Source organism: Musca autumnalis, unplaced genomic scaffold (genome assembly GCF_047663935.1).
Source record: "Musca autumnalis isolate F117 unplaced genomic scaffold, ASM4766393v1 scaffold_1, whole genome shotgun sequence".
NCBI lineage: Eukaryota > Metazoa > Arthropoda > Insecta > Diptera > Muscidae > Musca > Musca autumnalis.
In genome coordinates this window covers 281,589,439-281,616,233 of record NW_027411644.1, presented here as the reverse complement: position 1 = coordinate 281,616,233, position 26,795 = coordinate 281,589,439, and the positions used below count along the sequence as shown (strand labels likewise).

At 37.4% G+C, this 26,795-nt stretch overlaps 1 protein-coding gene across 1 annotated transcript; it reads right to left on the bottom strand.

Moving 5' to 3' along the window:
• On the bottom strand, positions 1-25,501 carry LOC141389611 (glycine dehydrogenase (decarboxylating), mitochondrial). Its single transcript, XM_073961396.1, has 6 exons — positions 24,973-25,501; positions 24,787-24,865; positions 12,345-12,645; positions 2,463-2,688; positions 343-2,403; positions 1-205 (listed from the first exon to the last, which is right to left on the bottom strand). Exons 1-6 carry the CDS (start codon positions 25,165-25,167, stop codon positions 95-97), a joined length of 2,973 nt encoding a protein of 990 aa, XP_073817497.1. The 5' UTR covers positions 25,168-25,501; the 3' UTR covers positions 1-94.
• Positions 25,502-26,795: the final 1,294 nt, after the last annotated feature.

Here is a 26,795-nt window from a genome sequence, read left to right as displayed (position 1 = left end):
TACGATTTGGAACTTAAATTAAATTTATTTCTTATAGGTTTAAAAAATATAAGTAAATCAGAAGCTAAGGTTCAAAAGGCACAACATTAATATTTTACAAATCGGGTAAGATTGGTGGACAGGTACAGACCAAATGTTTGTCACCATAGGCGTCATCGATGCGTCCTACTGTGGGCCAGATCTTCGATTCGGGTTTGATGAAAATCTAAAAAAAGGAAAAGATAAAAATTAGTGAATTTTATACAAATTAATGAAGTCTGAAAGCTGAAAGCTTCGCAATAATCCTATTTGATCTGTGATCAAGGATCTAATGGAATAAAGAAAATATAAAATTCAACTTACTGCTGGGAATGCAGCCATTTCCCGACTATACGGTCTATTCCAATTATCGGAAATAACTTGCGATTGTGTGTGTGGTGCCATCTTCAGAGGATTGACCTGTTTATCCATTGTGCCATTTTCAATTTGCGCAATTTCTTCACGAATCGAAATTAAAGCATCACAGAAACGATCCAACTCTTCCTTATCTTCAGATTCTGTGGGTTCAATCATCAAAGTGCCCGCCACAGGCCAGGACATAGTTGGAGCATGGAAACCGTAATCCATAAGCCGCTTGGCAACATCCACAGCTTCAATATTGGCCGATTTCTTCAAATCACGAATATCCAAAATAAATTCATGGGCCACCAAACCGCTCTTGGGATCTTTGTACAAGGTCTTGTAATGCTGTTCCAAACGTTTAGACATGTAATTGGCATTTAGAATGGCAACTTGAGTGGCCCGCTTCAAGCCACGGCTACCCATGAGTTTAATGTATGACCAGGAGATGGGTAAAATGGCGGAGCTGCCAAATGGTGCAGCTGACACAACACCAAAACTAGTATCTTCATTATCTGAGGGACTAATGACAGGGTGTCCCGGCAGGAAGGGAGCCAAATGGGCCTTGACACCAATTGGACCCATACCAGGACCGCCACCACCATGAGGAATACAGAAGGTCTTGTGCAGATTCAAATGCGAAACATCACTGCCATAATCACCGGGACGACAAAGACCCACCTGGGCATTCATGTTGGCACCATCCAAATACACCTGGCCACCGTATTTATGAATGAGGCTGCAAATGTCAGCCACAGTTTGTTCAAACACACCCATCGTTGAGGGATAGGTGATCATCAGACATGACAAGTTGTTGGCATGTTCGGAAGCCTTATCCTTCAAATGGGCCATATCGATACTACCATCTGAAAGAATACGAATGGGTTCAACTTTCATACCAGCCATTTGAGCCGAGGCAGGATTGGTGCCATGGGCAGATATGGGAATGAGGCAGATATTGCGGTGACCCTCATTACGTTGCTCATGATAGGAACGAATGGCCCGCAAACCAGCATATTCTCCCTGGGCTCCAGAGTTGGGTTGGAAGGATATTCTATCGTAGCCGGTTATTTCACACAAATCCTGTTCCAACTCCTTGAACATTTGATGATAACCCTGAGCCTGTTCCACCGGAGCGAAGGGGTGAATATCGGTAAAGTGACGGAATGAACAGGGCATCATCTCTGTAGTGGCATTCAGCTTCATGGTACAAGAACCCAGCGGGATCATGGAGTGGACCAGTGAAATATCTTTATTTTCCAATTTCTTCATATAACGCACCATGCGCGATTCACTGTGGTAGGCATTGAAAATGGGATGGGTCAAATACGAAGAGGTGCGATAGAAAGGTGTCTTCTCAATTGAGGTACTCAAAATGTCATTGCTAGCCAAAACTTGCTCCAAAGTTTTGCCCTTAAATATCCACAACAAATCATCCAAATCTTTGGGACCCACAGTTTCATCCAGAGCCATACCCACACTGCCATCAGCAAAGTAACGGAAGTTTATTTGTTTCTGCTCAGCCCTTCCCTTCAGCTCTTCTAAGGTCATGTCCGTGCTCAAGGTAACATGTAGGGTGTCAAAGAAATGTTTGTTGTTAATCGTGTGACCAGCTCCCTTCAAACCCGCCTGTAAGGTCAATGTGAAATGATGTATACGATTGGCAATGGCCTTTAGGCCTTCGGGACCGTGGTAAATGGCATACATGGCTGACATATTGGCCAACAATGCCTGAGCTGTACAAATATTACTTGTGGCCTTGTCACGACGAATGTGTTGTTCACGTGTCTGCAATGCTAGGCGATAGGCATCATTACCATCCATATCACGGGTAACACCAATCATACGACCAGGCATCAGGCGAACCAAACTTTGTTTACAAGCAAAGAAACCAGCATGTGGACCACCATAACCCAGGGGTACGCCCAAACGTTGTGAGGTACCTACAGCAATATCAGCACCAAATTCAGCGGGTGGTCGTAACATTGTCAAGGCCAAGAGATCAGTGGCAACCACCACCAACGTCTGTAAAGAAATTGTATTTAGTATGGAAATAATAAGGATGGGGATTCCGAAATACTTACTCCATTCTTCTTGGCCGTCTCTGCAATACTCTCAAAATCTTTAACATCACCATAGGTGTCGGGATATTGCAATAGAATGCCGGAAATTTCACGACTTGCCAAGTCAGCATTTTCAATGGAGCCAACTTCAACTTCCAACTCCAAAGCTTCGGCTCTGGTCTTAACAACCGACAAGGTTTGGGGATGAATTTTATTCGACAAATATATCTTCTTGCGTTTGTTGTGGCTGGAAAAGAAGGAAAATTATTTTTTTTTTGGAAAATGAAAGACGGAAAATGGAGTATACATATTTTGGAAATATACTGTTATTTCGATCGTAACCTAACTATTAATTTAAATGCAATTTGAAGCAAGATGGTGGAAAAGCTCTCTTACATTACCATATTAGTTCTCGGTTACGATAATATACCATTAAGCAAGATTGAAATGTGACTAGCGTAATGACTTAACCCCAAATTGTGACGGTGGGCTTGGAGGTAAGTGATATATGTATGTACTTAAATATTATATTTGTAAATGTATTTGATTTTTCAGGTGTCCCAAAACATTCCGGGGTCAAAGAAGGTGAAAAGCCATATCAAGAGTTACTTCCAGAAATGTGCTTTTTTTGATATTTCGCATTTGTCCATTTACAATTTCATTGCCTCCCTGTCTCTAAGATGGACAAATCGAGGCGTTGGTTTCAGCAGAGAAGTTTGTTTTCACATAAATCCAAACCCGTTGTCCCGCTGTGATTATTCAGATCGATGGTTCAAAGGATGACTTAAAAATTAGAATCGTGCCTATGCCGTTGAGGCACACTGGATAACAAGCACTGTCCCTTATTGCCAATGACTAAAAAGACCATCAAGCCTGGACTCATTGTAAGTAATATCTGGCTGTTGGGTGATGAGTTTAGAAGTATGCTTCTTCCATAACTGATATTAGTAATATGTTCCTTTTTTAGGCATACTATACATAAGCATAGTGTGAACTAGTCAGATTCTTTTTTTGATCCACTAACCGGCCACATACCAATACCTTAGAGGGGTTATGGCCGCACAGAAATAAAAATAATTCCTGAATATAACCGTCGAAATTTTTTTTATCAGAAATGCAGAGAAGTTTGTGTTTATAGATCACTTCAAAACCAAATCCAAATCGACGGTCCCGGTGTGATTCTTGAGATAGACGATTCAAAGGTTGGCAAAAAAATGGAGAATCATGGATATGTCGTTGATGGGCAGTGGATAACGAGGTTCCAATAAGTGATTTATTGTTCATATTGACAATCGAAAGAGGGACCTTCACTTCCTCTCATTGAAGATACACCAAGCTTGGATCAACCGTAATAACTGATTGTTGAAAGGTAAGATAGGAGAATGTTTCTTTTGCAACTCATAATAACATTTTCCCTTTTAGGCGTACTATACCTTAGCGTCTACAATTATCATAGTGTAAACTAGTCTAAAAATTTTGTGGAGCCATTAACCGGGCAGCATACCAATACCATAGAGGTGTTATGACGTCACTTAAAGAGATCAATTCCTGAATATAACCGTCGAAATTGTGCTTTATTAGAGAAGTTTGTGTTTACAGTTCATTTTAAAACCAAATCGGCGGTCCCGGTGTGATTGTTGAGATAGACGATTAAAAGGTTTTAAAACATGGAGAATAGTGGCTATTCCATTGAGGGACAGTGGATAAGTAGAGGTGTGGAACGGGTTTCCAATAAGTGTTTTATGTTTCCTGTTGAAAATCGGAACAGGGAAACTTTACTGTCGCTCATTAAAAATGCATCAAACTTGGATCAATAATAATATCTGACTATGTTTCTTTCAAAACTGATATTAATAATATTTTTCTTTTTAGGCGTCCTACACCTTACCTATATACTCATATAGTGTAAACTAGTCGGAAAATTGTGTTGATCCACTAACCGGACACCATACCAATACCATAGAGGGGTTATGGCGACACCTAAATAGATCAATTCCTTTCAGAAATACACTTTATTTGTATTCGTCCATTTACCAAATCATCATCTCCCAGTTAATGTGGACAAAGCAAGGCGCTGGTTTCTGCAGCGAAGTTTGTGTCACTTAAAAAGATAAATTCCTCAATATAACCGTCGGAAAGTTGCTTTATTAGAGATACAGAGAAGTTTGTGTTTACAGTTCATTTTAAACCCAAATCGGCGGTCCCGGTGTGATTGTTGAGATAGACTCAACGGTTAGATAGATTCAAAGGTTTTGAAAATGGAGAGTCGGTGCTATTACACTGAGGGACAGTGGATGAGAGGTGTGAAACGAGTATCCAATAAGTGCTTAAGTGCCGGTGTGATTGCTGATATCGACGATTTAAAGATAGACAAACAAGTAGAACCGTGGCTATGCCGTTGAGTAACAGTGGATAACGTGTGGAACGAGGTTCCAATAAGTGTTTTTTGGTTCCTGTTGAAACTTGGAAGACGGAAACTTTACTGCCCCTCATTAAAAAATACATCATAATATCTGACTGTTGGAAGGTGAATGCTTCTTTTGCAACAGATAATAATATTTTCATTTTTAGCCGTTGTAAACTAGTCGGAAAATTTTGTTGATTCGTTAATCGAGCACCATAACAATACCATAAAGGTGCTATGACGTCAATTAAAGAGATCAATTCCTGAATATAACCGTGGAAATCTTGCTAGAGATGCAGAGAAGTTTGTGTTTATAGTTCATTTTAAGCCTAAATCCAAATCGTGGGACTCCATTTGGCAAAAAATGGAGAATAGTGGCTATGCCGTTTAGGAACAGGGGATAACAAGAGGTGTGGAATGAGGTTCCATTAAGTAAGTTATGGTACATGTTGAAAATCGGAAGAGGGAAACTTTATTGCCACTCACTAAAAGGTAAGTTTAGAAGTAAGTTTTTTTCATAACTGATATTAACATTTTTATTTTTTAGGCGTACTATACATTAGCGGCTACACAATGTAAATTAGTCAGAAAATTTTGAGAATCCACTAACCGGGCACCACATCAATAACATAGAGGGGTTTGATCGCCACCCAAAGAGATCCATTCCTGAATATAACCGTCGGAAGTTTTTTAACTGTCAGTTTCAGAGAATATATTTTTAAGATGGTGCGGAGCATGGTACAAATACACAGGTAGCCGCATCGGCAATTGTTGGCAACATAAGATGTCAAAATTTGACATCAATTCAATTCAGTTGACAGATTATGTTACCATCAGCTGGCATGATAATGCTACCTGTATTATTGTACCATGGCTAATGAACATGCTTCGTTTACACTTTGATACGGTCAAAAATTACCCCATGGATGAAATCCGTTTTAGGCAGTTTGGAGTTGATTTGGCGCTGTCCGTCCATCTAACTACCTGGAACGCACGAAAACTCTTGAATGGATAAGCAGGAATGGCAGGTTGTCATCATAAGGAATGACTGCCAAAATGAAATCCTGTTCCCATGTGGACTGTGTCGCTCCATTCTTACTGTTATCTTCTCTGCTAATGTTCAACACTTATGCGCTATAAAACAGTTTAAGGTTATTTCACGAATCGCTAGGAGAAGCCAATACTTCTTGAGATATGTAGTGTCTGTGTGGTTGGCTTCTAAAACGGTTTAAATAATCCACATTTGCTGTTGTCTTTGTAGCTATTACACATGTATGCGTTTTTGTTTTATTGATTCGGCTTTACTTTCAAGTCCCAAGTTCCGAAATGACTTGAATATGATTATCCCAGAATGAAATATAAGTAAGGTGATCTGGTTTGGCTGGGCAATTGAACAGGCGTAGGATGTCATTCGTCCTGCCCAACAAAAAACTTTAGTTTCTCAAGGAAGCTGTTATTCTTCTGCTGCCACGAATTGTGGGTGATCTCGGAAGGTATTTCTACGGTAGGCTCTTATAGCCTCCGCGACTGCATCAGTATGAATCTCTAAATGATGAATATTTTTCCTGATATGCCCGGGCGGGGCCAGTACCTATCCATTAGATGGTATTTTGGATAGTTTTGCATATAACACTCAAGCAGTTATTGCATCGACAGCATCTTGTTCCGCCAACACACCGACGCTAAGTGGTCAACCGAAGACCCCCTGTTTCGAATCTTAGGGCTGCGTTCTAACAAGTTTAGATGGTCTTCCATTGCATGTTACTTACATTGGCAAATCACACAGGTGCCACATACATAGCTTAGTCCCAATTTACATTAGGCGAGTTTACTTGCGGCAATTGTCAGTTTGTAGGTGAGAGAGGGTACTGAGAGGCAAAGGGTTACCATATGCATCACCTCTCTCTCCTACAAAATGACAATTGCCGCAAGTAAACTCCCCCAATGTAAATTGGAACTTACCACAGACCGCCCTATTCGCCTGCTTGAGGATATTGGTCCAACTTCTTATCTGATCGCAGACAGCTGTGGACGACTTATATAATCTATCGAATGCGGACTTTGGGATAATTACACGCAGAGAAAAAATATTTTTCGCTTTTGTTGGAACTACAATATCTATTTTTGTTCCAACAATTCATTTGTTTTGTTCAAGCATTGCAATTGCAAATCGAAAAATACCATCGTTTGCTCCAAACATACAAAACAAAAACAACTTGCGAAATTTCTCAATATTCTAAATAATACCCAGCAAAATTTGACGGAAGGGGTTCTTTGCGATGACGTGATTTCATGTCATCTTTTGCATTGGTTCAAAGGAAGTCGTGAAAGATCCGATCTTTTCATTAGGATTTGAACCAATGCCAAGGAAGTCGTGAAAGATCCGATCTTTTCATCAGCATTTGTACCCATTCCATCGATCCAATAGAGATGATGTTTGTGTTTTTATTTACACACCTGTTTATTTTCATTTTGGTATGTTCCAGTACTGCAAACATCTACTAATTTTTACTATTTTTTCCGATAACATAAAGGAAAAATTGTTTTCGTAGTAAAAATAAGTAGATTCTTGCAGTTTCTGGAACAGACCAAAGTTGTTAGAACTGTCGTCGTGATGTTGTCTTACATTTCCTGCATATCAAACAACTAAAACTTCTAAACAATTGGTATTATATGAAGTCCCAACCATCGAGCTAAAAATAGAATCGGATTGCACACATTGCTTTTTAAAAGTTCCCTTGTCTGTTCTAAATCTGACATAGAATGAAATCAATCAAATCTCGCTTCTTGGAATTTGAAAAAAAGTCCGAAACGAAAAGGAACAAGAATCTCAAAATAAAGAAGAAACTACTTCTGGAAAGAAACAATTAAAAATAAATTAATTAAGCATAAATGGTATTTTCCATAAAAAGTCTCTCCTCCCCGTTCGTTACATTTTGTTCTTAGAGATCCCTAAAGCAAGCCGGGTTGTAGATCCCTACATATTTCCGTCACTAAACAAAAGAGTATAAAATGTTGTTATAAAATAACAAAATTATAAAATAAAAGTAATTTACGAAATAAAAATACTTAAAGGAGTGCATTTGGAGTCCATGTTGAAATCTGAACTGATGATGGGAAGATAATTGAAAAACACCTTTTGTAAGATGAAAGAATATCAGCGGAGAACGGAGGAAGTAATCTTTTGCGTTGCAGCGGTGGTGATTACATTGCAATTTTGGATGTAAACTTTTGAAAAACTAAACTGATAAATTAATTGTAGTTATTTCATGAATTCGTTTGAATTAATAAAGAGTTTTGTTTTTCATGAAAACCATATTTCAATACAGCATTTCCATTTTCCAAACAATATGAAAATTTCATGCCAAGGGGTTGGTGAAAATGACATGCCAAAGCATTGGTTAAAATGACATGTCAAAGCATGGGTGAAAATGACGTGTCAAAGCATTGGTGAAAATGACATGTCAAATCATTGGTGGAAATGACATGCCAAAGCATTGGTGGAAATGACATGTCAACGCATTGGTTAAAATGACATGCTTAGGATCCAGAAAAGAACGTCATCTTTTGGGGTCCACGCTCATATAAAATTCATCGATGAAGATGCTAAAAAGATGACATGCTAGATCACTTGCACCCATGATTGAATGTCATCTTTGGCATCGAACATTTTGCTGGGATATTGACAATACCTGTGGTAGGAACTATCATAATCTAGAATTTTTACAAAAACTATTGTCAGCCCAGAAAAAAATAAAAAAAAATCTTGGAGACAAAAACTATTGTTGGATATGACAACAACTATTGTTGGATATGACAAAAACTCACAATACTACATGCGGAATCTAACAATATCTTTATAAAACATATTTTGCTATTCGAATATTGTTGGATCAATCATATTTTTTTTGAGCGTACGAAATTATCTTAATACCATAAGGAGGGCGTGGAATTGCAGAAAGGTAGAACTTAACCAGTTCCGGGGATATCACCACTCCTTGGGGAACTCCCTGCTTCACTCAACGGGGTTTGGACTTCTTTTCCGAGAATTCCACGTATGATTGGCGACAACACATATACCCCCATTAGTATAAGTCTACTTTTGTATTTATTGGATTTTTCTGACAGATTTATAGCGTCCCTGTTACCATAAAGTCAAAAGTGATTATTAAATTTCAAAGCGGACCTTTTTAGCGTTAGCTTTAAATGTGAAAGTTATATCTAAAAATCATCCAGATTGGTTTCTTTTGCGATTTTAAATCCACCCAATAGTAAAAGAAAACATATAATAATGGCCCATAGTTTTTGAACCTTCGTTCCAAACAAGGTCGGAGGGTAGTATTTTCGGCATCCTCGAACAGCTCCTTATCATTGTATTAATTATGTCCTATGTGACACAGTCTGTTCTGGTTGAGATCTCGGCAAATATGCTTCCGGAGTCGCAACTAGATAGCACACACTGAAGATATGAATATTTGACAAAAATGAGATCGGCAACTTTGCGGGCATCCCTCCAAGGCTTTTATAGCGGGACCACTCTGCCCACTTTCCAGGGTTCAACAACCAGTAGGGTGGGTAAATATGAGGTGCGGTCTTTGCTCACCTCAAGCTGTTTGCATAACCATTGAAATTCCTTAAAGCTCAAGTGCTTTGGATGATTTTGCTCATCGAATAACATCTTCAACATCTCGCATTAACAAATTGTCGTCTTAAATGACCCGCTAACTTCTTTGGATCTTTGTGGCTACTAGCCACTTTTTCCATTTCTGCTCATCGACATCGACTAAACTGATTTCGAATGTCTGCTCTCTGACCAATGAACGTAAACAAACAAAACGATTCCCGTACCAATCTCACAAAGTCACAAACTTTTCAGTTTCTCTGAATTGTTTCGCTCTCAAGACAAAACCACAAACTTTTCAATGCAAAAATACGAAAACCGCACGGTTACTGAAATGTACTTCGGATATGCTTTGTCGAGTTGTTTCATTCACCACCGAAACAAAACGAATTTTTGGCAAACATTTGCTGTGCGAAATGATAAATGCCACACTCAAACACACACACACATATTTGATTGCTTAACAACATTGATGCTCAGAAAAGTTGGTGTATTAGTAGTGGTAAGATACTCTTTCCATTGCAAAACAATGTCAAATCAAAAATAAAGAGAGAATACGTGTGGTTTGTTTACACTTTTAAGTATGAGGGCGAGCATCGCTGCTTAACAACCCTATCAGCTAACATCATCATTAGTGAGTGGAGAGAGAAGATCTCTTTGCTTGGTCGCGAGATCCGGAATGTTGTTTTTCAACCACCAAACGAATCATTCATGTTTTTTGAACTTTTCGTTTTCTATCTGTTGCTGTGGAATTGAGAACTTTTCGCTATTCCCCAGCAAAATGTTCGATGCCAAAGATGACATTCAATCATGGGTGCAAGTGATCTAGCATGTCATCTTTTTAGCATCTTCATCGATGAATTTTATATGAGCGTGGACCCCAAAAGATGACGTTCTTTTCTGGATCCTAAGCATGTCATTTTAACCAATGCGTTGACATGTCATTTCCACCAATGCTTTGGCATGTCATTTCCACCAATGATTTGACATGTCATTTTCACCAATGCTTTGACACGTCATTTTCACCCATGCTTTGACATGTCATTTTAACCAATGCTTTGGCATGTCATTTTCATGTATTGTTTGGAAAATGGAAATGCTGTATTGAAATATGGTTTTCATGAAAAACAAAACTCTTTATTAATTCAAACGAATTCATGAAATAACTACAATTAATTTATCAGTTTAGTTTTTCAAAAGTTTACATCCAAAATTGCAATGTAATCACTACCGCTGCAACGCAAAAGATTACTTCCTCCGTTCTCCGCAACTGATATTCTTTCATCTTACAAAAGGTTTTTTCAATTATCTTCCCATCACCAGTTCAGATTTCGACATGGACTCCAAATGCACTCCTTTAAGTATTTTTATTTCGTAAATTACTTTTATTTTATAATTTTGTTATTTTATAACAACATTTTGGTAATTTATACTCTTTTGTTTAGTGACGGAAATATGTAGGGATCTACAACCCGGCTTGCTTTAGGGATCTCTAAGAACAAAATGTAACGAACGGGGAGGAGAGACTTTTTATGGAAAATACCATTTATGCTTATTTAATTTATTTTTAATTGTTTCTTTCCAAAAGAAGTTTCTTCTTTATTTTTAGATTCTTGTTCCTTTTCGTTTCGGACTTTTTTTCAAATTCCAAGAAGCGAGATTTGATTGATTTCATTCTATGTCAGATTTAGAACAGACAAGGAAACTTTTTAAATAGCAATCTGTGCAGTCCGATTCTATTTTTAGCTCGATGATTGGGACTTCATTTTTATTGTAGACATTTCGAGCTTCATACAATACCAATTGTTTAGAAGTTTTAGTTGTCTGATATGCAGGAAATGTAAGACAACATCACGACGACAGTTCTAAAAATTTATGTCTGTTCCAGAACCTGCAATAATCTACTAATTTTTACTACGATAACAATTTTTCCTTTATGTTATCGGAAAAAATAGTAAAAATTAGTAGATTTTTGCAGTACTGGAACATACCAAAATGAAAATAAACAGGTGTGTAAATAAAAACTCAAACATCATCTCTATTGGATCGATGGAATGGGTACAAATGCTGATGAAAAGATCGGATCATTCACGACATCCTTTGCATTGGTTCAAATCCTAATGAAAAGATCGGATCTTCCACGACTTCCTTTGAACCAATGCAAAAGATGACATGAAATCACGTCATCGCAAAGAACCCCTTCCGTCAAATTTTGCTGGGTCGTTTTGTTCGCACATACGAATGTAAACAAAACGAAACAAAACAGCGAGTTCGGTCAACGTGGGTTATGTTTCCTTTTGTATTGTTTCTATGGAAAATACGAAACGAAACCATTGGAAATGTTTCATAAAATATTTTTACGTATGCTATCTCTGACTCTGGGATTGCTACAGATCGTGCGCTGATTCACGCTCATTCGCTAATCCCGTCGCCTCGGCTGAGAAATTAGAAGTTATTTTAGGCATACGATTAGAAGGAATATGGCGAGCTGTTGCAGTTTTGGAAATCTCTCTCCTGCCCGAACTTCAGACGAATTGAACACTTCTCTAAGGCGTTGGTTGTTGAATTCTATAAATCCTTGGGAATTGATTTTCCATGGCCAAGGAAAATGACGCGTTGCCAAATCTCGTCTTTCGTCAGACCAGAGCAGAAGACACTATGTTAGGCGAACTATGGCAGGAGACTACCAAATCTTGGTGGGAGCGTTAATGGAAAATGTGAAGCAATCTTTCTAATGTTTTTGTTGCTTTTAAAATTTATATGCGAAAATTTTTTTGCGGCTTACACTAAATATTTAATCTATAATAAAATAAATAAAATATATGTCTGTCGAAACCCCCGTTATCACCTACAAATCATCAAACGCACACACACTTACCGTGTACACAAACACATTGCCTCCGCCGCTGATGTACCCTCATCCAGCAACGAAGCATTCGCAACATCTAGACCAGTCATTTCCGAAACTAGCGTTTGATAATTTAACAAGGACTCCAGACGACCCTGAGCTATTTCCGGTTGATATGGTGTATACTGAGTGGTCCAGCCGGGATTTTCAAAGATATTACGAAGTATGGTGTGTGGCACATGACAATTGTGATAACCCATACCAATGTAGGAACGCCAAATTTGATTCTTTTTGGCTATGTTGCGAATGCGAACAATTAATTCATGTTCGTCTGAAATGAAAAAAAAACAACGTAAGATTCAAAAATAGTAAGGGGTTTTGCAAAACAATAACAAATAAATAAAATTGTTTATTAAAAATTGAAATTAAAAACACAAGTCGTTAGCATTATCTCGGGCTTGTGTTGGCAAGTAAAATATTTTGTCTAGCTATTGACCAAAGAGAGGTTGAGATTTTTGAACTTTTCTATCATGGTTATCAGTTAAGTCTTATCATCACTGATGCTGTTACTGACGACAAAACTCACACTCCAGGGGGTCTCTTGAATATGTGAATGCATTATTATTTTGTGATACTTATGTCATATCATGCCACTCAGCACAATAATGGGAAAAATATTTTCAATTTGAAAATTTAAGGTGTGCTTATTAGACCGGGGCGATTTGAAAACCTTCATGGGCCCTTCGCGTTTCTTATTCCTGGGATTGAACTGAGCAAAAAAGTCCACTGGACCATATATCTACCGTGAAAATCGAGCCTCCCGATTTTGACTTTAAGTTTTTTATTGACGTTTTTTGGATATTTTGGCATATAACAGCCAAACCATTGAGATTTTCGTTCCAACACAAAGACAAACATTGTAGCCAAGACAGTAATTGAAAACTCTCTGATACATCGCAAAAGCATTGGAACGCTCCTTCAGGCAGTTTTGGCCTTAAGAATGTGCAAACTTTTCGGAAAATGTCGATAAATGACATTGTGCTATAAAATTTGACCCGAATAATATTCATGTGTTCTGATGCAAACTTATATCGTGTTGGGATCCATGGACAACGACAATGCCTTTAGTTCGTTTGGGTCACTTCGTTTTATTTTTTATAACGGTAAAAGTAGTGAAAATCTGGGTTTCTTACATTTTCAAATTTATACGGATATACACATAGCCCAGAAAGTCTGCGTTCACCTTACTACTTTTCAAAAATGATGCTAAAACTTTAATAAATAGGTAAATGAGATCAGTTTTTCTTTCATAAATATGTTATTGGCACTCTTTAGTACCAGAATAAAAAGAAAAATTCCAGAAAATATATTATTATTGCGAAGATAACGGTAGAAAAGTGTTACAACTGCTAAATTAAAGCCCCAAAAAGTCTGCGTTCACTTTGTATGTTGCAATGATACCGTTAGTTTTTTTTGAATTTTTTTTGAAGTTTTCTCCCATTTTTAATCAATATTGTCACAACTGGTCATTCTGTGTGGTCGCTTGCATACTTAACTTAAAAAAGTAATTTATTTCAAGAATGGAAAACAAGGGCAAAGAAATTGGCATCGATAAAAGGAAAATTCTATATAAATTATGGAAAAAGCTGTCGAAATATTGGCGAAACTGTAGGTAGAACATATTAGTCCATACATAGAGTGATAATTAACTATAAAGAAACCAGAATTTTTACGTCAAAACCCAGATCTGGGCATTATATAGGAGCCAAAACCTTACAGTCTCAGCAGTATGCTTTGAAACGTTATGTTGTTGCAACCAGAATTTCGTAGTTCTTCTGCATTTTGGTTCAAATTGCGCTTCATGATGTTTAGGTAACCATACTTGTCCATTGTCGATTCAATAAATACAAGTTGGCCCACTCCAGAAGCTGCTACACACCCCAAACCAAAACAGCACCCTCGCCAGTTTTTACAGTGTAAAACAAGATTTTGTTTTTTCAAGCGCTGTTCGAGCTTTCTCCAAACAGTTTGAAGTCCTTTCATTGCAAACATATAGAACATGCTTTCGGCCGAAAATATGACTTGATTCCGGAATACTTGTAGGCTTGTTTATGTATTCATTAGCAAATTCAATATGCGTCTGCCTGTTTACTAGTGATATGTACGGCTTCCGCCGTGCGACTATACCATGATATCCAGCTTTATGCAGTATTTTTCTGGCGATTTGTGCACAAATACTTTTTTTGGATGCCATTTTCACATTTTCAACAATTTTTGAAGTAATTATCGGACGGTTTGTTTTAACTATATTAGTTATGTTACGCTCCTCCCGTTCTGATAATATTTTTGACCGTCCAAAACTGAGCTTTGACCGTCCAGATCTGGGCATTGACTTCAAAATTCCGATTTTTTTATAGTTAATTATCACTCTATGTATAGACTAATATGTTCCACCTACAGTTTCGCCAATATTTCGATAGCTTTTTCCATTATTTACCTAGAATTTTCCTTTTATCGATGCCAATTTCTTTGTCCTTGTTTTCCATTCTTGAAATATTTTACTTTTTTAAGTTAAGTGTGTAAACGACCTCACAGAATGACCAGTTGTGACAATATTGATTAAAAATGGGAGAAAACTGTCAAAAAATTCAAAAAAATTAACGGTATTATTGCAACATACAAAGTGAACGCAGACTTTTTGGGGCTCTAATTTAGCAGTTGTAACACTTTTTTACCGTTATCTTCGTAATAATAATACATTTTCAGGAATTTTTCTTTTTATTCTGGTAGTAAAGAGTGCCAATAACATATTTATGAAAGAAAAACTGATCTCATTTACCTATTTATTAAAGTTTTAGCATCGTTTTTGAAAAGTAGTAAGGTGAACGCAGACTTTCTGGGCTATGTGTATCTTCTTTTTTTCGCAACGGATTTCTAGTGATCCTTCTTCCTTTTAAAGGGATGAATAATATCTTTAGAACAAGTTATTATTTGTTTAAATCGGTTAACAAATGGCTAAGTTATAGTGGTTTAAGTCTGAACCCCCCCTCAAAAAAACTATAACTGAATTTCTCATAATTTTGAAAATAATTATTGAACAAAACAAAAAAACATTATATTTTTGAAAATTATGAGAAATTCAGTTATAGTTTTTTTTTGTGGGGGTTTTCAGACTTAAATCACTATATCTTAGCCATTTGTTAACCGATTTAAACAAATAATAACTTGTTCTAAAGATATTATTCATCCCTTTAAAAGGAAGAAGGATCACTAGAAATCCGTTGCGAAAAAAAGAAAATATATCCGTATAAATTTGAAAATGTAAGAAACCCAGATTTTCACTACTTTTACCGTTATAAAAAAATAAAACGAAGTGACCCAAACGAACTAAAGGCATTGTCGTTGTCCATGGATCCCAACACGATATAAGTTTGCATCAGAACACATGAATATTATTCGGGTCAAATTTTATAGCACAATGTCATTTATCGACATTTTCCGAAAAGTTTGCACATTCTTAAGGCCAAAACTGCCTGAAGGAGCTTTCCAATGCTTTTGCGATGTATCAGAGAGTTTTCAATTACTGTCTTGGCTACAATGTTTGTCTTTGTGTTGGAACGAAAATCTCAATGGTTTGGCTGTTATATGCCAAAATATCCAAAAAACGTCAATAAAAAACTTAAAGTCAAAATCGGGAGGCTCGATTTTCACGGTAGATATATGGTCAACTGGACTTTTTTGCTCAGTTCAATCCCAGGAATCAGAAACGCGAAGGGCTCATTAAGGCTTTTTTCCTTCCACACAAATCGCCCCACCCTAGTGCTTATACTATATGAGGAATTTTAGGATGTGAAGACTATGCCCACACCATGGTACAATAATACAGGTAGCATATCATGCCAGCTGATGGTAACATAATGTGTCAATTGCATTCAATTGATGTCAAATGTTGACATCTTATATTACCAACAATTGCCGATGCGGCTACCTGTGTATTTGTACCATGGCCCACACGAAGACAAAATAAGTTTTGGACGTTATAATAGGAACAATCAAAACACAACAAGGCTTTTATGCAACATAAAAGCTGTTTAGATCGTATTTTCATTGAAAAATCCATGTACGATCAATACTGTATCTCGTCTTTATTGACTTTAAAGCAGTTTTTGATTCCACAAAAAGAGGCGCTCTATAGGGTTAGCTTTATAAACAAAGTATCCCCGAAGAAGTTAATTTGTTAATAATAGCAATGCACCAAAACGTCGGCCTTCACGTACGTCACAACGAGACCATAAGTGACTCCTTCTGCACCAATGCTGGGAAAACGAGGTTGTCCACTGTAGTGGCTACCGTTTGAAGAATCTGTCGCGCAGGAAATGAGTAGTAATGTATTAATTATCATGCAGATGACATTTGTTAAAAAATTTAGTGCGATTTTCAAACTCATTTTTTGAGTTACTCACACAAATCGGCAAAACTTCACGCATAATTATGAATTAAAAGTTCAAATAAAAATGACAACACTCTTGCTATAGTTAGAACTTTACGACTACCTTCTTGGTCTCTAACCTACCGAGAAATATCGTTTATTAACATTTTAATTTTTTCAACGAAATAATTGGACCATACCAATGTGGCTTTAGACCTGGCAAGTCCACCATTGACCAGATATTTACCCTGCGGCAAATCCTAGAGAAGACCCAAGAGATGCAGATCGACACATTTCACCTTTTTGTCGATTATAAAGCAGCATTCGACAGTCCCCTCCGATCAAAGGTATTCCACGCAATGTCTGAATTTGGTATCCCCGCAAAGCTCATCCGGCTTTGTAAGATGACTTTAACTGATACTAGGTCCTCAGTTAAAATTGGAAAGAACCTCTCCGAAGAATTTTGTATCAAAAGAGGTTTCAGACAAGGAGACAGCCTTTCGTGTGACCTATTCAAAATTTTGCTGGAAAAGGTAATACGAGATGCAAATGTCAAATGAAATGACACAATTTACACCAATAGCCACATGTTACTTGCCTATGCTGATGACACAGACATCATGGGACGATCAGTAAAGGAAGTAACTGATACCTTTAGGAAGGTCGAAGCAGAATCTGCGAAAGTGGGTCTGGCGGTAAACGGCGAAAAGACCAAATTGATTATGTCGACGCGCAAAGCGTCTATAGAGCTCGGACCAACTGTGGAAGTTGGTACCTACAATTTTGAGGTAGTTAAAGACTTCGTCTACCTCGGCACTGCCATAAACACAACAAACAACATCAGTTGTGAAATAAGAAGAAGAATTGTATTGGCCAACAGATGCTACTATGGTCTAAGTAAGCAATTTAAAAACAAATCCACATCTCGTCAAACAAAAATAACACTATACAAAACGCTGATACTACCCGTGCTAATGTATGGCCCGAAGCATGGGTACTTGCGCAAGCAGATAAGGCAGTGCTTGGTGTGTTTGAGAGGAAAATTCTTCGAAAGATCTACGGGCCGATTTGCGTGAATATCGACGTCGTATGAACCACGAGTTATATAAGCTATACAAAGACATGCATATAGTTAAGCGTATCGAGATGCAACGATTGCGTTGGCTAGGCCATATCATGAGAATGAGCGATGATGAACCCGCTAAAAAGGCGTATGAATACATGCCACATGGCGGTGCACGCAGAATCGGCAGGCCTAAGCTTCGATGGAGCATACAAGTGGATGAAGAAATGAAAAGGCGCGGTATTCCAAAAAGTCAAGCGAAAAACAGAGAGGAATGGAGATCTTTTCTTAGTACGGTCTATGGAACAAATGTTCTGTAATGGGCCAACTAAGTAAGTAACATTTTAATTTTATCGAATTTTTTCGTTTTTTTTTTCGTAAAAATGAATTAGAGAATTGCATTACAGGTCTGGAGGTTAATATTGGCAAAACCTTTGCAATACGAATAAACAACTCGTACGATTGAAGCTTCTCGATTTCAAATCGACCTATCGAGATTGTTAAAAATATTTGTTATTTTAACAACGGTGTGAATGGAAAATCCTCAACTTTTGCACGTTAATAGTTGCCGAAGACTGGAAAATGGACAGTGTGTCCCAGTTATCGAAATCATGCAAAGATGTCAATAGCGAAGATTCTTAACTCGTTGCTACTCTGGATCATTAGAGCCAATTCTAATAGAAGCATAGTACCACAAAACCACTACACACCATTTCCGCACATTTTAGCCGAGATCTCAACCAAAACCGCTCGAATCAAAGAATAGTAATGTTAGCATTGGACCTTACTAAAACCTTTTTAGTAAGGATGAGGATGTCAAAAATACTACCCTCCGGACTTATAGAATTTTTGCACAAACTATAAACACGCAGGTGTGGTCGTTTTCATACGTGGAATAGAGAAACAATAAGTCAAAACCCCGTAAAGTGAAGAAATAAATGATATCTCCGGAACTGTTTAACATCTACCTTTCTACAATTCCACGCCCGCCCTACGGTATATTAAATATAATTACGATATATGCATATGAGGAACGCAGATGATACGCTCATGCCGTCAGATCCAACCACTGATAACATTTGTGTCTCATTGATTTTGTTGAGTTCTTCCAATGAGTATTACGGAATTATCCGCCACAAAGCCAACAACCAAATTTTTCACTGCATTTCACTGCGTAGATGAAGTTCACTCAATAAATCCGACACCACAGAAGTAGGAACAAGGTCCTCAAGTGCCTAGCCTACAGCATTGTGGTGAGCTATGCGGCGCCAGTGTATCATGTCAACGTACGCAGACATGGAAGAACTTACAAACCTGCCAGAATGAAGCCCTGAAACTGCAACACGGTATTTCCTCATGCCTTCGCTGTACCACTTACATGAGGTGGCTAAGATTTTGCCGGTGCGTCGGCTAAAAGAAATGTTTTCGATGCAGCATCCTCATGATCTTGAGGCTTTGCCGACAGAGATATACCCTCAGCCTGTGTGGATTGAAATACTTCTTTCCAAAAAAACATGTCTTTTTAAAAATTTTGTGCGTATGAACCGACAAAAATATGGATATATGGAAAGTTCAAATATTGGCGGAGATATCGATAGCCAGGGTTTTTCTTACCATACTAGCCTACGAAAAATATAATATCGCTGTAAACAGGGCCACTAGAAAAACCTTTGGTAACTGTCAAAAGGATCCTCGAACAGATCGTTAACCACACAAAAATGTTGAACATTTGTAATAGGATCCAGATAGGACCAAATTTGAACATAAACTGAGTTTCGACAATATTTAAAGATTCAACGTCTGGACCAAATCGGTTGCTATCGCGCTTACCATTTTAGCGGATATTTTCGAAATTTTGTGGGGAGGTACCGGAAGGAGTGGACCTATAAGCATCAACTTCGAATTTCATCTAATATTCGAAGAAATATTACGATATCCAAAGTGTGGACGAATGCAGCATTCGGTTCGAGCTCTCCAGCCACTACATATGGTGCCATAGGGTCTTTTACAACTTTCGGGCTGTTTTCTCAAGAAGTATGGACTTGCCCCTGAAAAAAACTTTTACTGTCATAATTGGGTCAGCGAATGCAAGTAGCTTCAACAAAAATCAAAGTGATTCGAGAGCAGGTCTTAAAGTGAATTTATGCAAAAAATTGTGTGGGAGGTACCCGAAGGAGTGCACAAATATAGTTTATATTCGAACCTGATCTTTATCTAGTAGATATATTAGGATGTGTAAAATATGGACCAAATCGGTCAGTCCTATCAAGAGTTATCGTGTGCACAATTTTTGGGACCTTTTTGAACTTTTGTGGGGGATGTACATTAGTACTACTTTTTTACAACCTCATATCCCTGTATCATATTGGGATGAACTTTTACATAAGATTACATAAAATCTTAATTTTAGCGTGATTGGATAAAAAACCTCACGCACAAAATCATTTGAAAAATTTTATTTATGCATTTTGGGGTCACTAGAAGTAGATATTAAAAAATACATAAATAATAAAGTAAATAATAACTAAAATAAATATACTAACGTAACAAGGATCATAAAACACAAAATAAAGTTAAATATACACATTGTAATTGGAGAGGATGAATCTCAGTGGGTGGTTGTCCTTGTTATGGCAGGAGTTGTATAAGTCTTTCATATCTGTGATCGCGCGTTCACAACACTGGTTGCTTCGGGCAATGTTGATTGGAGATTCATCTTTTTCCAATGAGTATTCAAGCATTTGAGAGCTTTTGGGTAGTGATTTTGAGCTGCAGATAATTCTTCGAAATCTTCAGAGCGGAACAATTGACTACTGAACCAATGATCAGCCCATGAATAAGAAATGAATAAACAGATTTTACGCAACCTGCTCCGGGTTTCAGGCATCAGTACAAAAGCAAGTAAGGCTAGAATGGCACGAGAGTTCCAGCGTGCATTGCAAATGTTTGGGATCTGCTTAAAATCTACAAAAGGAATCTCACTTTTTTCAGTAAAATGGCGGAAAACACGAGTATGGTGGAAGAGAAACTTCATGTCGTCTCTCCAGCCACCTGTTTCTTTAATCAAAGTTGTACCATTACTGAAGGCTGCTTTCAATTGAGCATAGTTTTTTTCATCAAATTCTTCACAAAAAGTATTCGATGTTTGGTGATGTTGTAGACGCATGGAGTTCATCGTCCATGACAACCCGAAGAACTCGATGCAGCACATGTTGCTGGCAACTGATGAACTTGGGTGCGGTGTAACCTTTCGCTTTAAACATTTGCTGCAGTCGAACTACAACGCCTGTCTTTTTGTCGGTATTCACGCTTGTTGTATTGGCAACAATCATCACAATTGATCCCCAGACGTTGAACTCCTCTAACACATTCTGGAGACCTTCTGCGATTGTTTTAACTTTCCCATATTTCAATTTGAGCGCAGTCAATATAATTTCTTTAAATTCGTTCTTGAGGACCACTGGCTGATATTCATAGCTCTCAAGGTGTTTGCCGTCCAGATAAAGCGTGCCTACCAAGTGGTTCTTCAACCGAGCAGCTTCCTTGCAGATAGCCCTGTGGATTCCTGACTGACATGGAGTTGGGATTTCAATGCCTTCATCGGAAAGCTGCTGGAACATCGTAGCTGCTTTATTGGACGAAATCTTTGAACTTGTAACAAGGCGTCTTGCAATGCCTTTTGGTTATGCTTCCTTTTGCTTGTTGATGCTGCATTTTCATCCTCCCAGGGACTATCTGTACTACTGTCGTAAAAATCCGAGCCACTTTCGGAACAATCAGGTATTGCTGAACTGCTAAATGTGGGCGCACCCGCTTCTATTGTCTTGTCTTGAACGGGTGAATGGTATTGACACCAGCAGGTTTGCCGCTTGAATAACCAACGCGGCCTTTGCTCTCAATTTGCAGTTTGTAGAGTTTCTCGTCTTATTTGCACATCCACTCGCCCTTTACATTAGTGATGTCAAACAGTTCCCTCATTGGATCAAAGTTACGTTTTCTTCTGCAGCGCTCGTAGTCTTTCAGAAGAGTTCTTAGTTTTGCCTAAATGGCTTGGTCCGATATATGCGGCAAGTTCAATATTTTACTCCATAGAACCTTAAGCTCTGCAGCAATTAGAGCGATCATCTCTGTCCGTCCTTTTGCTGTAGACTGAAGAAATTTGATGCGACCAATGACGTGTATCTTCAGGGGCATGCGACTCCGTTCACTCAGTGCTGTTTACACAATTGCCACTTAATGGCGCTTGAAACTAGACTAGGTTCTTTGTCCAGGTTTCATTGTTCTTCTCCGCGTTGAAAGCACTCTTTTTGAATGACATGTTATAATTCACTTTTCACTTCACTTTCACTATTCACTTTTTATATTTGCTCTTTTCGGGGTTTTCGACACTTGTTGAATGACACAAAACGATCAACGAACACCTATTTATACAAGCATTTTTCAATATTTTTCTGACAGGTACTTATAAGTGGGCTTATTTATGGGGACATTATACCTGATTCAGCACGTGTGCGTTGTAAAATTTAAAAAAAAAAAAATCCAAAAAATAAGGCTAATAAATGTGGTTTCTGTAGTCAACGGAAAAACACACATCAATAAAAAAATGCAAATCCTTTTGGGTTTATAAAACGAGAAAAAAAAAAGAAAAAATCATGGTTTAATAAGAAAGGTTAGCCAAAGCTTTATGTCAATTTAATTTTTTTCATTCGAGTATGCCTAAAACTTCAAAACAATATAAACAAACTGTGTATGTGTGTGTGGTGTTTGAATAATATGCCAAACAATTTTAAAAACAATCGAATTCAATGATTTTTAAAATTGTTTTTAGACCATTTGAATGGAAGAAATTGATGAGATTTACATTGAAACAATCAGTTTATCATATTCACAACTCGATTATGTGGAGAAAACTTAACTCTTCATTCATTTTTCGCGTTTTTTATAAAATGCTCAAAAATGCATTGTAAACAACCCCACTTGTTGCTTTTATTTTGAAGTTTTAGGAATTCAAGAAAAACAAGGGTTCTATAGATTTTTTTCATTTAAATCTACCTCTTTACTTATACCATGGAAAAAATGTTAAATTTTTCACAAAAATTTAATTTCAAAGTGGTTTGTGCGTGACCTTTTTTAATAATTAAATGGAATGAACTTTACCATTGGCATTAATAGGCAAAAGTTCATTCATTCCTGCTACAGGAAATCATTTTTGAGAAAAAAGGTAAAAAAATCATAACCCTAATGTACATACCTAAAGGAGTGGACCGATATGGCTTATCTTCGAACTTAAACTAAGTTTGCGCAAAATATCACGAAGGCCACATTTTGGACCGAATTGGCAGATCCGTTCGAGAGTTATGTATCTTGCGCTCCAACCACTACAAACGGTGCCATAGGGTTTTTTCACCTTTCAGGCTATTTTCTCAGGAAGTATGGACTTGCCCCTGAAAAAACCTTTACTGTCATAATTGAGGCAGTGAATACAAGTTGCTACAATAAAAATCAAAGCGATTCGAAAGCAGGTCCTAAACTGCACTTTTCTGAAATTTTGTGTGGGAGGTGGACCGATTGAATCCATATTGGAACCTCATCTTTGCCTGGTAGAAATTTCACGATGTGCAAAGTATGTACAAAATGGTTACTCCCTTCAAGAGTTATCGTGCGCACAAATTTTCCGAACATTTTCGAACTTTTGTGGGGGAGGTACCGGAAGGAGTGGACTGATATAACCCATTTTCGAACTTAAACTAAGTTTGGACAAAATAATACGAAAGCCAAATTTTGGACCGAATCGGTTGATCCGTTGGAGAGTTATCGTGCGCTCCAGCCAGCCAGACAGACAGACGGACATGGCTAAATCAACTCCAAATTGTCTGAAACACATTTCGTCCAAACATACTTGGGGTCTAAAACCATCATTCCGATGAGGCACATTTTGCCCGTATGAGAGTATATATACCTTCGTTAGCATAAATACTGATGTAATAAAATTGCATATCGTAATATTTGTTCCAAACTTAGATCAAGTACATAATTCTTATTATAAACAGCAGCAATGAGTAAAGTTTTTAAAAAGTTACTGAAAATGGGGTGGTCATTGCGGAAGCCCATACTTCCCGAGATAAGCGCCACGAAAATGTGTTTCTTAAAAAAATATTTGAAGGTAGAATTTTTTCTAGTAGCTGGAAGTGTCACCCGTCGGATAGCTTCCCACACTAAGTACAAAATTTAGCACATAAATCCCATTTTGGTTGCTTCTCAAAATTGTTCAGTCTTTGTGGTCCTTATAATGATATTAAATTTTCAAATTAGAAACAAGTGAGGTGTTTTGAAATATGTTTGGGAAGGTATTTTAGTTATTTTTTGAATTTTTGTGGGCACTTCCCGAAGGAGGAGTCCCCAAAATTCAAGAAATTAATAAAATGCCTCCCCGAACAAAATATTGCACTTGTTTTTCCACTTGAACCCAAATTGGTGTCATTTCTAAAATAGTTTTAACATTTTCAACGGTTGTTGTTTGTGGTCGTGATTGCAAGGGGTTTAATTGTTTCCGCAGGGAAAGGGTCCTCAAAATATACCCCTTGCAGTGATATTTTATGGTCGTAATTTCCCCAACAATATAAAAGATTTGTAGCAGTGAAAATTCTCAACCAAATTTTCTTTAGTCCCATTTCGATAGGACTTGCGGTTACTCGGGTTATGTGGCCCGCAATTTTTCGCTAGGATTCCATCTATCAGGGTGCAAAACGGCCGGCGAAAAGTCCAATCTATTGTCGCCAGTAATTGACGAGTTGGTAAATAATTTTTTTGACAGAAGGTAATTGCTTGAAGGTTTTGTCAAAATGTCCTTGAACTACACATTGTTTTGACGCTCATGCAACAACTCTTCTGAATTGGCTATTTAATTAATATTCAATATTATGTCCGGACGAGTAATTTCCTTTTAAAATATGTATTTCCTACCAACATTCATAACTTACTTAGAGGCTTATCCAAATTCAAATCACGTTGCAATTGTATGGCTTTAGGTACAGCTTTCTCTGTCAGCTCACCCAGGGACTAAAAAGACAAAAAAATAAATAAATAAAATGTTCATTGTATTCCATAAATCATTTTCCCTCCCACTGATATTCTCTTCATGATTTTTCCCATTAAATAACACCTACCTTATAACCCAATGTATCCAACATTGAAACGACATCAGTTTTACGTGGTCCAATATGACGGCTAGGAAAATCCGATTTTGTTGGAAAGAGAACACCATCTACTGAGGTGGTAGTGGCCAAACATCTGACACTAAATTTGGTCAATGTCACCGATGATAAGGCGTTGCGTGTACATTTTACAGTGAGACGATACATGATGGTGGTCAATCACTTTTTCACACTTCACAAAATTCACTTAAAAATATTCCACAATCAAAGCCAAAAAAAAACTAAAATCTTAAACTAGACACCAAGTACGTCCCCAAGACCGTTGCCGGTGAGAGTCGAATGCTGACTGACTTAAGTCACTGATAATTGTGATGAGGTTCAAAAATAAATTTTAATCTCGGTTTATTTGTTATCAAAAAGTTGAGTGCGTGTTTTTCAGTCTTATCATCATCACTAAGAAAATAATACGAGCCTCTGGAATCGATGTCGCTAAGCTATTTCAAATGCAAACATGTAGACAATCTTGAAACATAGAAAATTTGAAAATGGTTCAGCTCGAAATTACCTCGTAAAAACGAGATTCTAATTCATGGAGTTAATTCATTGCAACTACCTGAGGTTATGGCCACTTTTCTAAAGGAATCTTTTTAAATTTGTGAATTGTCACATATGGTTGCCTTAGCAAAAGAATTTGGAACTTTAATAAAAATGTTATCTGCAAACCCCCCTCAAGCCTTTTTTAATTTGTTTTTACTTTTGGTTCGTAACAAAAAACGACATTTGAAGATGTCACTTCTTCTTCTTTATTATGAAGAGGAGATTAAAAAAAGTTAAATGAGAGATTTGAGAGAATAAATTTAAATAATTTATTATCTCTTATACGGATTAAAACGAGGTGCATACAAATGCTGCTAAAACTGTGTTTTAAAACATTAGGATGCGACGTTGTTTTTTTGAATACAAAAGAAGCACAAATTTCCAGGGACTTGAGAAACAACTTTATGCAAATATCATTTAATTAACCTATATTATGGGAATATCGAGTGATCGTATAGTAGGCTATATTGATTATCATTAGACGCTTTACTTGCGGCGATTCTAAGTTTCCTAGTGTTGTCGGCTTTGCCTCAGCCTGTATATATTGAAACAATTTTTAGGAACTGTATTTAGGGTTTTTTTTTTTAAATTTTGGGAATTTGATCCGACAAAAATGTTCATTAGGATAAGAGATCAAAAGTTTTGCGGAGGAGATGCAAAAAGGAATGGATCTACATTGACACCCTTCGGGATGTTTGCTCAAGAAGTATGGACTTGCCCCTGAAAAAACGTTTACCATCGTAATTGAGGCAGCGAACGCAAGTTGTTTCAACAAAAATCAGAGTGATTCAATAGCAGGTCTTAAAGTGAACTTATCCAAAATTTTGTGTGGGAGGACGGGATGGAGTGGACAAATATAGTCCATATTTGAACCTGATCTATATCTAGTATATATATTAGGATGTGTAAAGTATGGACCAATTCGCCGACTCCCTTCAAGAGTTACCTTATGAACAAATTTTCCGAACATTTTTGAAATTTTGTGGGGGAGGTACCTGAAGGAGTGAACCAATATGGTTTATCTTCAAACTTAAACTATGTTTGGACAAAATATTACGAAGGCCAAATTTTGGACCGAATTGGCAGATCCGTTCTAGATTTATCTTGCGCTCCAACCACCTCACACGGTTTCATAGGGGTTTTGTGCAACTTTCAGGCAATTTTCTCAGGAAGTATGGACTTGCCCCTAATGAAACTTGTACCGTCGTATGGAGGGCAGTGAATACAAGTTGCTAAAA

Coding starts and splice junctions, on each gene's coding strand:
- LOC141389611 (XM_073961396.1), bottom strand. CDS start 25,167: ATGTATCGTCTCACTGTAAAATGTACACGCAACGCCTTATCATCGGTG. Junction 2,689..12,344: donor GCAATGTGTTTGTGTACACG/GTAAGTGTGTGT, acceptor CTTCTTTTCCAG/CCACAACAAACGCAAGAAGA. Junction 2,404..2,462: donor AGACGGCCAAGAAGAATGGA/GTAAGTATTTCG, acceptor ATTTCTTTACAG/ACGTTGGTGGTGGTTGCCAC.